The 14,210-nt window shown below is 50.6% G+C and overlaps 1 protein-coding gene across 8 annotated transcripts in view; it reads right to left on the bottom strand.

The window, feature by feature from the left end:
* The window catches only part of CCDC12 (coiled-coil domain containing 12), a 78,176-nt gene that overhangs the window by 15,179 nt on the left and 48,787 nt on the right, over nucleotides 1-14,210 (bottom strand). For 4 of the 8 annotated variants that reach the window (XM_032161779.2, XM_058442033.1, XM_032161778.2 and 1 more), the window contains 2 exons: nucleotides 14,104-14,171; nucleotides 9,703-9,812 (listed from right to left, as the gene is read on the bottom strand). In XM_032161779.2, coding sequence (XP_032017670.1) covers nucleotides 9,703-9,812; nucleotides 14,104-14,171 — 178 coding nt within the window. The remainder of the gene's footprint in view (nucleotides 1-9,702; nucleotides 9,813-14,103; nucleotides 14,172-14,210) is intronic. The other 4 variants (XM_058442035.1, XM_058442036.1, XM_058442034.1 and 1 more) reach the window with 1 other exon arrangement.

The following is a 14,210-nucleotide window of genomic DNA, read 5'->3' as shown; positions in this document are numbered from 1 at the left end:
GGGGCTTTCAGATGCCATTCACTCTCCTATTCAAGGGCTCCACCCGCTTCCTGCCCCCAGCTTACTTACCATCTTCTTCCCTCCTGCCAGGGTCCCTCAGCCTGGAGCCTTGGGGCTGGGCTGAACCACTGGGCGGGGGGGGCAGTACCAGCATCACCTTTGTGGAGGAAGCCCACCTGCAATCCCAGAAGGCGCAGAGATACCCCACCCCATCCCCCATCCTTGAACACCTGCCTCGGGCCTGGGGGTACATGTCAGGTCACAGAGACAAAGTGGGGCATGACTGGGTGCAAAAACTTTCGTTCACAACAGGGTGGGGAGAAATGAGGAAGAGAAACTGGGTGTGGGAAGAAAACTGCAGGGATTAGTAAGAAAAAAAACTGTCGCTTTCAGAAACTGTCTCCAGGGTTCTGTGAGAAATCGGTAGGAGAGAGGAGAGACCACAGGGAACTGCACCCAGAACTCACAGCAGCAACATGCACCCATGCCTCCAGACCCACCCACTGCCTGAGGCTTCAGAAGGCCAACTGGAGGACTGAACCAGAAGCAAGAGGCAGGAGCAGAGCCTTGCACCCACTGTGCCCTGCCACCCCCAGAGCGGAGCACTGGCCAAGCAGCCAAGAACACCTAGATCCCGACTACTATGGGAAGGTCCCATTCTGGGCCTCAGTTTCCACATTTAGAAACATTAAGGCTGTGCTGGGTGCATCCAGCTGTATCAAGCTGGGTCCACCCTTCCCCAGACTCACTCTTGGAGGGCTAATCTGATGTGCAGTCACTGTTGTGTGATCGTGTGAAAATGGTGCAGTCTCTCTGACCTCCAGTCCCCTTAGCTTGGAGAGCTAAGAGACTTCCCCTCCCTAATGCCCACTTGACTGCTCACCCCCGGAATTCCACCACTACCAAAGGACAGGAGTCTCTGGGAGAGGTCAAGGAGGATGGGGGGTTGAGCTTGGGGACCTGGCCTTTCCAACACAGGCCCAAGATTTAACCTCCCTTATAAAAGCAGGTGGATCACTTTAGGTCAGGAGTTTGAGCCCAGCCTGGCCAACATGGCGAAACCCGGTCTTTACCAAAAATACAAAAATTAGCTGGGTGTGGTGCCACATGCCTGTAATCTCAGCTATTCAGGAGGCTGAAGCAGGAGAATCACTTGAACTAAGGAGGCAGAGGTTGCAGTGAGCTGAGATCGCACCATTGCACTCCAGCCTAGGCTGCAGACTATCTCAAAAAAAAAAATGTATATATATTTTTTAATTGGCTTTAGAGAAGTACCAAGACAGCAAGGATTTCAGGGGCTGCAATCATGGAGATAAGGGAAGTACAACAAAGTGAGCCTGACATCACGTCTCTCTTTCCCCTTAAAGCATGTCTATTTACATGCAGCAGCTGAAAAGCTGAGAGACTGAGCAGAGTTTCCCATTAGGTTGATGCAAAAATAACTGTGGTTTTTGCCATTGAACATAGTGGCAGAAACCACAATTACTTTTGCACCAACCTCATATAATCTCATGGGCCTGGAGAGAAAAAAAAAAAATGTGTGTTTAGGCAGAAACTAAAACAGACTGCTGGCTTCTCAACTGAAACTATGGAAACCATAAGACCATGAAATGGTATCTCAGAAGTGCAGACAAAATAAATGTCACATAAAATTCTAAATCTAGTTAAGAAGCCTTCAAGACAAAGACTTTTTCAGACAAAGAAAGGTTAGGAGAATTAGTTATCAGTGAATCTGTTATTCAAGAAATACTAAAAGGAATACTTTAGGCTAGAGGAAAATGATCTCAGATGGAAACATGGAATTGCAGGGAAAAAATAAAATGCCTCAGAAAGGGTAAATACAATGGCTTGCATCTGTAATCCCAGCTACTTGGGAGGCTAAGGCAAGAGGACTGCTTGAGCCAGGCGTTCAAGGCTGCAGAGAGCTATGATCACACTCTGCACTCCAGCCTAGGTGACAAAGCAAGACCCTGTCTCAAAAAAAGAGCAGGGGGAAAAGAGAATTTAAATGAATATTGACTGTATAAAAGAGTAATAACTTATAGTATTTAAAATATAAGAACAATAGTATAAAAGGCAGAGTGGCAAATAGCCTTAAAATGTTCTAAGGTCCTAAGCACTGTAGAGGAAATGGTAAAAATGCTACTATTTTCTATTAGACGTTGATAAGTTAAGGATGTATGTTGTTATGCCTGTGGAAATCACTAAAAGAAAGGGAAAACAGCACACAATTAACAAGTTAACAGAGCAAGAAAGTGGAATGATTAAAAACAAAAAAATCCAAAAGGAGACAAGAATGGAGATGAAAAAGGAAAGTCAAGAAACAAATAGTAGGACAACAGGTTCACACAGAAAGCAGGTCCAGGCTGCCATCCTAGGGGCTCCCATAGCCTTACAGTGTCCAGGGCTGCCACAGCTCTTGGAGACTGGGCAGGGCGTGACGAGATGGTGCCAGCCAGACCAGTAGGGCAGGCCAACACCTAACACCTTGTCAGCTGGCCAGGAAATACTGAAGCAGCCTGCACTCACCAGCAGTCACGGGCATCTGGAAGCCACCTTTCTGAGGACAACTGGAGCCAAACAATGGTTCTGCCACCCCCATTTTAGAATGAGGAAGTTGCTAAGGGGAGAAGGTACTAGCTCTAGCTAAAAGAAAAGAAATAAAAACAACAAAAATGTTAACAGTGATTATCTCTAGGAGTTACTTTTTTTAAGAGATGGGGGTCTTGGCTGGGCATGGTGGCTCACACCTCTAATCCCAACACTTTGGGAGGCCGAGGCGGGTGGATCACCTGAGGTGAGGAGTTCAAGAACAGCCTGGCCAACCAACATCTCTACTAAAAATAGAAAAATTAGCCAGACGTGGTGGCGGGTGCCTGTAATCCCAGCTACTCAGGAGGCTGAGGCAGGAGAATCACTTGAACCTGGGAGGCAGAGGTTGCAGTGAGCCGAGATGGTGCCACTGCACTCCAGCCTGGGCGAAAAGAGCAAGACTCCATCTCAAAAAAAAAAAAAAAAAAAAAAAGAGAGAGAGATGGGGGTCTCACTACATTGCTCAGGCTGGACTTGATCTCCCGGGCTCAAGCAATTCTCCTGTCTCAGCCTCCTGAATAGCTGGGACTACAGGCGTGAGCCACCATGCCCAGCTCTGAGTGATTTTTACTTGCTTCTTTGATTTTCTGTAGTTTCCAGAATTTCTAATCAGTATTCTTTCTACACAGAAACAACCAACGAAGTACTCAAAAATATAAAGAGGAAACAGGCAGGGGGCCGTAAGGCAGCAGAGGACTGTGGCAGGGTTCTGAGTCAGGCAGCACCAGCACCTCAGCTCTGCTGATGGCCAGTCTCTGTGGCTCAGGGCCAGGCTGTCCCCTAGCCAAAGGGAAGCAGAGACCAGGCCATGCTTTTGGGGCTTTCTGCCCCAGAGTCTATGGGAAGGAGGGCAGCCCAGAAAGCCCAATGGCTTCTAAGACACTATCCTTTGCACCAAATGCCGTAGGCCACCCACAGTCCACCCTACGCCGTTAGCCAGTGCCTGGGTGGAGCTTTGCTCTCTCTCCACAGGAGCAGACACAGCAGCCACCTCGGTGCCTCCATTGACCCTCCCTCTGACTCAGGGACCCCATTGTCCCCAAAACAAGTCCAAGCTTCTTCACATGGTCCTGGCCCCACAGCCTGCTCACCCTCTCAGCTACACACTTCCCTGTCCATCACGCTTAAAGAGCCAGCTCCAGGAGGTGGCCCTGTGGGCCCCTCCCAGTGTTCCTACTCACCCTGAGGCACAGTGACCGCCCTTCTCCTGGGCCCCCTTTGCCCCACTTGCCTCTCTACCCTCTCCACGGCAGACCCCACTCCACGCATGTGGCCCTGTGTCGGCTGCATGTCTGTCTTTCATAGCCTGCCCTAAAGGCACCAGGCAGCTCCAGGAGGGGCTCAGCATACATTGCCTCAAGCTGGATAAAGGAATTCAGAAGGCACTCAAGAAAGAGCTTTATGGGTAGCCTGGGGCTCTCTGAGCCTTTCAATGACTTGAGAAGACATTTGGAAGCAAAGAAGTTGTGCCCAGCAGATAGAGAGGGCAGGAATGTGGCTGGGCCGGGGCAGCCAACCCCTAAGCAACTTCTCTGTGTGTGGCAAAGCAACAGGGAATGCCAAGTTCGCATTCTATAGTTTCCTTCTAAAATAGGTAGCTGACCTTTTCTATTTACTTTACTCTGCTTCAGGCCAGCTGCAGGAGCCCGGGACATGGGATGGCCAGGGAGGTTCAGAGGAAATCACCCCAGGGTGCTTTTTCACATGTGCCACTGAGAGGAAGCAGGTGGAGAAAGTTGATGTTCTCTGTCAAGTATAGAACCAGAGTAGAATTCTAGAATGGTGAAATGAAAGGAAGCTTTAAGATTATGAATCTGATTCAACCCCATCACTGGCAAACTAGCCTCAAAGCCTACACTGATCATGGGGGTTTCATGGTCCCTGGTCCACTTCACTCACTCATGCTACCAGGCTTATCCTTTGGGGCGCTAGCCTCCCTTCTCATCCCTTATATCTTGAGGCTACTCCACATTCACCCCCTGCCCTGGGCCCCTGGAGGGAGGCAGAGAGGATAAGGACAGGACAGTCCCACATGGCCTGTTCCCTGAGAACAAGGTCCTCCAACTGGCCACCCTGGTCCCTCCTGCCCATACAGGCCCCGTCAAGGGCCAGAGAGAGAACTGCTGTGAGGCACTCCTCCTAGTAACAGACCACAGGGAAGGCCATGCCCAGGATGCGCCTGCAGGCCTTGCAGAGGCCACCACTGACCAGAGAGACTGGCAACTTTGATCAAAGAACACTTTCATTTTTAATATTCAGAGTACTGAGACACTGGAGCTCTGCCAGGAAAACACATTCATGACACTCAAACACGCCCCTAATAATCCTCTGTTTGCTTTAGGCTCTGCACACAGAGACCTACCCCTTGTTCCCAATATAAATAACAAAGCTTCAGTTGCTGCTGCCAGAGGCCAGACCCGAGAGAAGCATGAAAACGGGAGAGGCAACTACCCCAAATGAGGTACACAACTGCTCTAGAGGCTGATCTGGTCTTTCTTTCAAGGGCCATTAAAATGTTCAAACCCCCTGACCCAGTAACCCTGCTCTGGGGAAATTATTCCATAGAAATAGTAACAAAACAGGAGCAAGCAAAACAAAGCATTCTACATACGCACGATCCTGGCAGCATAATTCATAATAGCCACACCACCTCTGGGATCTCTTCTGGCAGAGTGCCCTAGAGTGGCCTAAAGTACCACCAGGCTATGAGGGCAAAGGATAATTTAGTACAGGGATGTTTTTGTTTGGTGGTTGATATTTTTCTTTAGAACACTCAATGGCTGGCTTTGCAGCAAATGAGACTTTTAAAGAGCCCAGTGGCTTCCCCACTCACGGGCAGAGGAGACTGTCCTCCAGCTGTCGCCCAGCAAGGCAACTGTGGCCCCAGCCTGAAGAATGGGTACAGTGTAAGGCAATAAAACCTCCCTTCCCTTCTCTTATCCAGCCCACCCCAAGCCTCCTGTCCTTCTGGCCACACAAAGAGGACAAGGTCTACTGGAGCACATGACACAAGAAGTGACCATGGGCAGGACGGAGCCACATCACAGCCCCAGGGGGTGGACAGGCCTCCAAGCAAGCCCTGGCAAATGCGTCCTCAGCGGGTTTCAGAATAAGGAGTGGGAGCGCCTTTGTGCCCCCACCTGAAACCAGGCCAGAAAGCATGAGATAATGTGCCCTCCCCAGTAGGGGCAGCCTCCACACATGGCCTCTCAGAGGCCACCTCTCGAGACCACCCTTCCGCAGAGGGAGAGGTTGTCACTGACATTTTCTCAATGTGGAAAACAGTCCAGAAAGATTATCCAAGGTGCCAGAGTTGAAGGAAGAGCTGGAGGCAGAATCCGCACCCTGCTCTCTGGCCTAGGGGTGGACCCCACATCAGCTTCCTGCATCTGGCTCCTCAGGGACCAGCGATTGCAGTAGAGAAGCTACCTGACGCAGTGACTGGGGCCTGTCCAGGGCTGCAGGTGGCTCTGCCAGGGCTCTGGGCACTCAAGTGTTCCTCAAAGGAAAAACTCCTGCAGCCTGCCCCACAGTGGAGTTCAGCCTACAGCATCATCCTGGAAACTCCCTCCCTCAACAGGAGCCCAGCCTCTCAGCTCTCCCCACTGCCAGGAGAAGCCTTCTTCAGCCCTAAAAATTACAATTTTAGGTCACAGGTCTTAGAGGCAGAAGGAGCTTCAGAAGTAGTATAGTCAAGCCCTTGCCTTAAAAACAAGGAGGCTGGAGAAGCCAGAGCTGGCTGGGGATGAGATCTGTATGGGAGCCCCCACCAAGACAGATCAACAGCTATGGCCACGTGTTGGCACCAAGGCCTACCCAAAGGCCCCTGAGGGATGGCTTATAAGCAGCCAATGGCTGTTCCACGCAATGACCAGGACTGAGTGTTAGTTAAATGAGGCCCCTGCCCTGCCGGAGCTGCCATCACATCTGCATCATGTGGTCTGCACCCACTCTCATCCTGGACGCTGCAGAACCTAACCAAGGTGCTCTACACTGACAAGTTGAACTTCGCACCCATCCCACTTGAAAGCCCATAGCTAGTGGGTATTTAAGGCATTAGAAAAAACTGGTCTGCCAAAAACAAAACAAAAAACCCCAGGACTAAAAAATAAAACATGGTACTCTCAAAGAAATATTAAGCTGCCATAGATAATTTCATGAAAGTGCATTTACCGAAAGATAGTCATGACATGGCTCATGAAAAAAGGTTACAAAACAGCATGACATGCACAGATACATGTTGATCTGTAGTTTCTAAGTTTTCTACAATCAAAAAATCTATAATTTATGTAAATATCAATTTAATTTTTTTTTTTTTTGAGACGGAGTCTCACTCTGTCGCCCAGGCTGGAGTGCAGTGGCGCAATCTCGGCTCACTGCAAGCTCCGCCTCCCGGGTTCACGCCATTCTCCTGCCTCAGCCTCCTGAGTAGCTGGGACTACAGGCGCCCGCCACCATGCCTGGCTAATTTTTTTTTATTTTTACTAGAGACAGGGTTTCACAGTGTTAGCCAGGATGGTCTCAATCTCCTGACCTCATGATCCACCTGCCTCAGCCTCCCAAAGTGCTGGGATTACAGGCGTGAGCCACGGCGCCTGGCCGTAAATATCAATTTAAATTTTAAAACAGGAGAGGAGTAAACGTTTATGGCAGATGAGCTAAACCCCAAAGGGCCCATAAGGTGAGAACTGGATTGGCCACATCGGCCATGCGGGACCCAGATGTTGGGGGACAGGGGCCTGCATAGCCCACTGCCCCTTACCCTCCCAGGGCCCAATCTAGCCCACAGACCACTCTGGGAAAGTGGATGGTGCTCAACCCCATCAGGCTGCCCTGAGCAGCAAACCGCTAGCAGCTGCTGCACTCTGCCAAAGACTCTTTTCCCCACACAGGGAGGGGTCTCAGTGGCAGCTCCACTCCCTTTCAAAAGTTGGAGGATTTTAGCCAAGGAAATTTTAGCCAAGTTGCTTCACCTGCCTGGACTGTAGTTTCTTCACCTATAAATGCAGATCGCATTGAGTCCCAGAACAGAGGTGAAGACTTCATAAGAGAAGCTTTGGAAGCTGAGATCAGGACACACAAGATATCATGACTTAATGCACACAGAAAGGATTCAGCTGTGCTCCTACCCCACCCTACCCAGAAGGGAGGTGCCGGGTGCCAGCACACAGTGAGTTGGCTTCACCATCTTCCTTAAACCAGTTCTCTCGATTCATTCTCCCACATTACCAGGCCTATTCCTGAGAAACAGGGTCAGGAAAAACGAGGCAGTGGTGGGTCTCTGTGCTGCTGCCTCAGCAGGAGATCTCCACTGCCCATGACTGGGACATCACCAGATGTAGACATCCTCTACAGTGGGACTGAAAGAACTCAGGAGGCGTGATGGGAGCCGCCCTGGTTGATACCACTAGAGTGGAGCAATGTATGCCAAATCAAGCTGATGTCATGGATCAAACAACCATGATCTGTGATACACCCTGGTGTGTAGAAACCATCAGTGGGGCCCAGCACACAGAGCAGAGAGGCCTGGCATTGGCTGGACTCAAGGGTTTGGGCACTGGGCCAGGGCTGGGCCTTAGCTGGGGTGGGAAGTCTCTCCACAAGAGGGTCATGCACACATTGAGCTGGGAAACAGATTTTCCATCTCTGAAGAAGGAAGGCTAGTGGCCTCATTGCTTTTGCAATATGTGACACCCAGCCCCGGTCAAACAACTATCTCTGATGGTGACCAACTTTTCCAGCTGTGTGCAGACCTCCATACAAAGCCACAGGGAGGTGGTGGCTGTGGAGGTTGGGAGTTCGGGACTTGCTTGTTCAGGCACTTTCTGGCATAGGAGGAGGCGAGTGCTCCTGGTTAAGTGCCTCCTCCCTTCTCCTCCCACCTGTCAGCCCCAACCCAACAATCCATCCATCCCACAAGGCAGGGTGGCAATGGCTGTCAGCCACAAACACTGCCCTAGACACGCCTCCATGGCACATATCAGCCAACCTCCCACAGGAAGAAGTGACGGAGAGATTTAAAAAAAAAAAAAAGCAGCTGACACTGACACGAATGCCCCTGAATGCCCTCTTCCATGGGCCAGCTTTCCAGGGCACACCTTATCTGGGCAGTACACAGGGGGCTGGGGGAAGGGAGCTGCCTTAGAGATGAGTCATCCATGCCTCTACAGAGTTAGCTACAAGAAGGCTGGCAGAGACAGGGAAGAGTCAGCCCAGAGAAGTAGGGCCCATCTAGGGGTAGGAATGCATCCTTTCTTCCCACAGAGCCTGGGATGGTCGAGCTGCTGGAGCTCACTCCCACCCAATGGGGATTTGGTTGTATGGGGATGGGACAGGATTTATCCTAGGAGAATAATACAAATTTTTAAAAGGAATCTGGATCTATAGATTCAATGCAATTCTATCAAAATCTCAGCAAGCTTTTTTAATAGATATTAACAAGCTGACTATAAAATGCATAAGGAAAGGCAAAGGAACTGTTAGAACAGCTAACATAATTCTGAAAAGGTCTCCTCGGCAGTGGGGCAGGAACACAGGCAGGCAGGCAGGTGGGTGACTCTTCAAGATGGCTGGTGAGGGGCAAGGTCCTGGGGTGGCTCCCTCCAATCCTGCTGGATTTTCATTTACTTAGCCACAAACCCTGGCCCTACAGTGTATCTGGTTAGACAAATGAATCTGCAAAATGAGGCCACTCAGCTTATTTCCAAGGACTATCTAATGCAGCAAATAAGCGAGGCTCTACAAAGTGGTTCCTAATCACAAACTTCTAGGTCACATTTCCTTATTTCTACTCCCATCCATTGCCTCACATTTCCCCCAACTGTTGCCTTATTTGCAAAGCTGGCACATGCTTTATGTAAAAGTCACTTCTGCCTTTTCGAGGTGTGTCCAGAGTCCTTTCACTCTCTCGGGAGGACCTCACGGTGCCTTCCTTCTGCCCAGAGCCCCAGCACTAGCTGGGCAAACAGGTATGGCATTTGCTCTGTTCATCAGGTGAAGCAAGTTTTATTTCATTTTTTCCACCTTTGGTTGAAGACTCTGCGGCTCACTGAGGCAAAGTGACTTGCCCAGGGTTAGAGAATTAATAACTGGCAGGGCTTGGCCTCAAACCTGGGAATTGCTTCCAAAGCTTGACCTTGCTCCATCTGTCTAGGTCCTTTCATTTCAGGGACTGCTGCTGAACCAATCTTCTTCTCAACATGTGTTCTTTCCCTAAGTCCCTAAATTAAAACAGAAAAAAAAACATTTAAAGCATGATGAACTAGCTACATCAATATATGGAACTGACCACCAGGCAGGGGACACTGAGTGACCTGGAGAGTAACTGAGGCAGATGGACCCTGCTCTCTGCCAGCTAATGAGACATAGGGAGCCAAGACACTCACAGGCAGCAGGCCCTGGGGTCACCCAGTCATTAGAGTTCAGAGCTGAGTGGCAGTGTGGGATGGAATGACTCAGGGAGGAATCCTGGTCAGGGCATAAGAGGAGAAACTAGGGAACAAGGGAAAGAGGAGGGTGCCCCCTCCATCTCTCTGTAGGGCCTGGGTCAGGGAAGCATCAGAGACAACTCAGTCTTTCCCATCCAGGTTGGGCCCTGGGTCTCAGATGCAGATCTGTGTAACTCCCTTGGCATCACTCCTGAGACGGTGAGGGGGTCAGACTGGAAGGGGCTCCCAGGGACACTGTGTGGGAGAGTTGGGGTGATGTCTGTTCATGCCTCCCCAACAAGAAGCTATACCACCCACCCTTTCACACTACAGATTCATGCCTCTGGACCTTTGCCGCCCAAACCCTACCATCTGGATTCCAGTTTTAAAAGGTATGTTCTCCACAAGGCCTTGTCCCACTGAAGGCAGGACAGTGTTAGCTGAAAGCATCCCCGAGTGGGCACCACACTCCTCTCAGCACACTCCAGAATGGCTGGTGCCAGTGGGGCTTCCCACCTGGCACCTGGGCTCAACCCAGAGTGACCCTGACTGAAGTAGGCTGTTCTCGCCTCCCAGCAGCCGAGGAAGAAGGATGCTCACTGGCAAATGGCCTCAGGGGTCATCTCTCCAATGGAATGGAAGGTCACTTCTTTCTCTCCAGTGGCAAAGGAGGCTGTAGCAGGGGCTATGGCCTAGGCGGTTCTCTGGAATCAGCTCCCAACCCATAAGCATCCTGCGGGAGAGCCCCTTTCCAGACTTGGGGTACAAATAAAAAGCAAGATCCCCGGGATGGACACGGCCTCTGCTGCATCCTGCTCTTCCTGGAAAGTCCATCATCCCCAAGCCCTGGACCCTGCAGTCTAAAGTTAAGTCCACATGGGTCTGGCTCTGTGTTAGGCAACCAATGTTCTAATCTGCCTTTCTAAATAACCTGAGCAAGCCCTCTGCTCCGGATCTGTTAAAGTCAGAAGAGTCTGTTTTTCTCTGGGGCCTACAAATACAGGCACAACTCCTTGCTAAGGCTGGGCTTCCTGGCAACCAAGGGAGTGACCGAGTAGCAGGCACTGCCAGGTACGGGATGCTAGAAGTCCACCTGCCCAAAGTCTCTAGAAGGACAGCCCCGAAAGCCAAGCTCTCAACGACTGGGAGGCAAACCTGTTCCACCACACTCCACTGCCTCAAAAGAGGCCAGATTAGAGCAAAGCAGAAGAATATGATGAGCTGAAGCAGAACCCAATTCAATGTCCAGCGTGGTTGGTCCCTGGGCTGCGGTGAGAAAACAAAACAGGGCCCTGCACCTGCCCAGCTCAGTGGGCTCAGGACGCGGCCTCAGAGCAGGTCTTGTGCTCCACTACAAATGACATGTAAGACCTAACAGGAAGCAGGTCCTCATATGGCAGGGCCTCTTTTATGTAGAACTCACTGACAGGAGCCTGGAACTACACATGCCCTTTGTTTTTTTTCCCACAGTTTTCATTATGATATATCTCAGGCACACAGAAAAGTCCAGAGAATAACCTAACACATACACTCACCTCCTGCAGAGTCAATAAAAGCAATGTTTTGCCATATTCCAGACAGGTTTGTTCCCCTCCTGTTTTTTTTTTTTTTTTTTTCTTTTGATACAACAAAATTACACATCATTGGCCAGGCCCAGTGGCTCACACCTGTAATTTCAACACTTTGGGAGGCTGAAGTGGATGGATTGCCTGAGCTCAGGACTTTGAGACCAGCCTGGGCAGCCTGGGCAACCTGGTGAAACCACGTTGTTTTTGTACCAAAAAATTAGCTGGGCATGGTGGTGCGCACCTGTGGTCCCAGCTTCTTGGGAGGCTGAGGTGGGAAGATCGCTTGAGCCTGGGAGCCACGTGGAGGTTGCAGTGAGCTGAGATAGCGCCACTGCACTCCAGCCTGGGTGACAGAGTGAGACCCCATCTCAAAAAAGAGAAAAAAAAAAAAATCACACATCATAGAGCCTTTCCCTAATCCTGTTTCCTCCTTGCTTCCCCAGGCATCAGTCGGAGGCATCACTCCTCATGTAGGTGTTTACACTTCTGCTTTCACTTTCTTGGCAGCACCTGACACTGTATCACACACCTGCTTCTTTGTTAACAGCCTGCCTCCTTCCAGAAAATGTCAGCTCCATGAGGGTAGGGGCTGTACTTTGTCTGCTGTTGCCTTCCAGGGGCCCACAATGGTGCCCTGCACAGAGCAGACAACCAATAAAGTCAGTACTTGTCAACTGAGTAACACACATATATCACTTTATGTTCCTAAATTTGATATAAATGTTCCTGCCCTGTATGCCTCAATTCTGAAACCTGCTTTTTCCTTCACTCAACACCACGTTTGAGATTCACAACCACATGGTTCAACATTCAAGCCTCTTACTGTATGACCCACCCACCCACCTGCTAAACCAGTGACCCTTCTTTCTCATCGAGGAGGGGGAGGGGTGGGGATCAGAGAAAAAACCACCAGCAAATCAAAGCCCAGAAACTGGAACTCAGGCTCCAGCCAGAGTTCCAGTTTTTGAGAAACTAAGAACAAACCGGAAGATCAAAGGGCCTCTAATACGTAGTTACCACAGAATGGGGGAAACTGTGCCAGCACCCACCCATAAAGCCACATATGTTGGGGTCACCTGGCAAAGGAGCAACTAACTGGCCTTCGTCTTCCCATCACCAGCCAGGGACCTTCAAGAGCTGGGGGCTAAGGCCCAACAAAAAGCCCCAGGCGCAGTGTCAGCAGACCCACTCACCGTTTAGCATCACCAGCCTCTCAGCATAGAGCTGGTAGCATGTCTGAACCCGAGTAGGGGGCATGGACTCTGCAGGGCTCTCAAGATGGTGTGAAAACACTTCGTAAGTCATGTCTGTGATTGCTCCTGATTACAAAGGCAGAGGTGAGCCCCACATGTGGGGAGGTTCTACTCATACTGGTGAAGGTGAAAAAAGGCTGTGGCATTAGGAAAGCCTGCTCTGGTGTGGTTGCCCAGCTTCCTCTAAAGAGCATTCCCTCTCCCACTCCCCCTGTGCAAAGCAGGGCCTAAGCCCATCAAGATCTACACCCCCCTGTGCCTGAAGGAAGCTGCTCAGAGCAAAGGAAATCAAGGCAACCTGTCCAGAAAGACACACAGTCTGGCCCCAGGAAAAGAGCCCCGTCTCAGGGCTAGGCATGGGAGGGAGGACATGAGACCTCTGGAACTGCTGACACGGGAGTGGTAGTCAGACACTCTGCTCACAAAGATCAACGGCACAGCTTTGCCTCGCCCCACCCCACACACTGGTTCCAGCAACAGTTTCCAGGCTCCAGATTTTTGGGAGGCAAAGCAGCATCTGAGGCTCTGTGGAGGCTGCAGCCCTCAAGACTGCGGGGGAAGACCTCGTGCCTGCAATCATGAGGGAAGGGTACCCAAGACCCTCATGTGTGCTGTGTTTAGGCAACTTAAGTGGACCCAACCAGATGATAGTATTCGACAAAATAAGATAAACACTACAGAGGGAAATGAAGCCAGAGGGGCACAGACAACGAGAAAGGCACCCTTTGAGCCGAACTCTATGTGAAGACCCAGACATCAAAGGTATAGGAGAGATGAGAAGGACCTCCAGGCTGAGAGGACAGACAAAAGACTGGTCAGGAAATGCTGACTGGCCAGGGGTGGCAAGGGCCGACCACAAAGGGCTCTGGCTAGAGGGAAACCAGAGGAGGTTGGATGAGGCCAGATGGCCCAGGCAGAGCTTCACATGCCAGGTGCAGAAGGGGCACTTACTCAGCAGGCAATGGAGAACCACGCCACAAAAGGTGTATGAGAAGGGTAAAAAGGCATAATGTAAGGGCTAGGAAGAAAATGCTGGGGGCTGAGTAACAGCCAAATGGAAAATGAGGGAAAGGAGACAGAGAAGGCCTCAACAAGGGCCTTCTGAGATGTTGAGATTTTAAGGTCTGAACAGGACAGCCATGGGCAGAAAGAAGAGGGGAAGGAACAAGGCAGACACTGAACAGAGTTCGGAGGACCCAGAGACTGGGAGACCGATGAGTGCTGGAGGAGAGAGCAGATCCTGGAGCTGCACACGGGCATTACCTGTGCTTCTCGCCTTCTTCCTCCTCTTCTCTGAGATGCTTGGTCTTTGGCTCCCCATCTTCCTTGTCCTGCAAAGAAAGGGAGAAAACCACCAGCTCAGTTGAAAG

This window comes from Hylobates moloch, unplaced genomic scaffold (assembly GCF_009828535.3).
Source record: "Hylobates moloch isolate HMO894 unplaced genomic scaffold, HMol_V3 SCAFFOLD_8, whole genome shotgun sequence".
Taxonomy (NCBI): domain Eukaryota; kingdom Metazoa; phylum Chordata; class Mammalia; order Primates; family Hylobatidae; genus Hylobates; species Hylobates moloch.
Note: the sequence above shows the minus strand (reverse complement) of the source record. Positions and strands in the feature narration are given on the sequence as shown.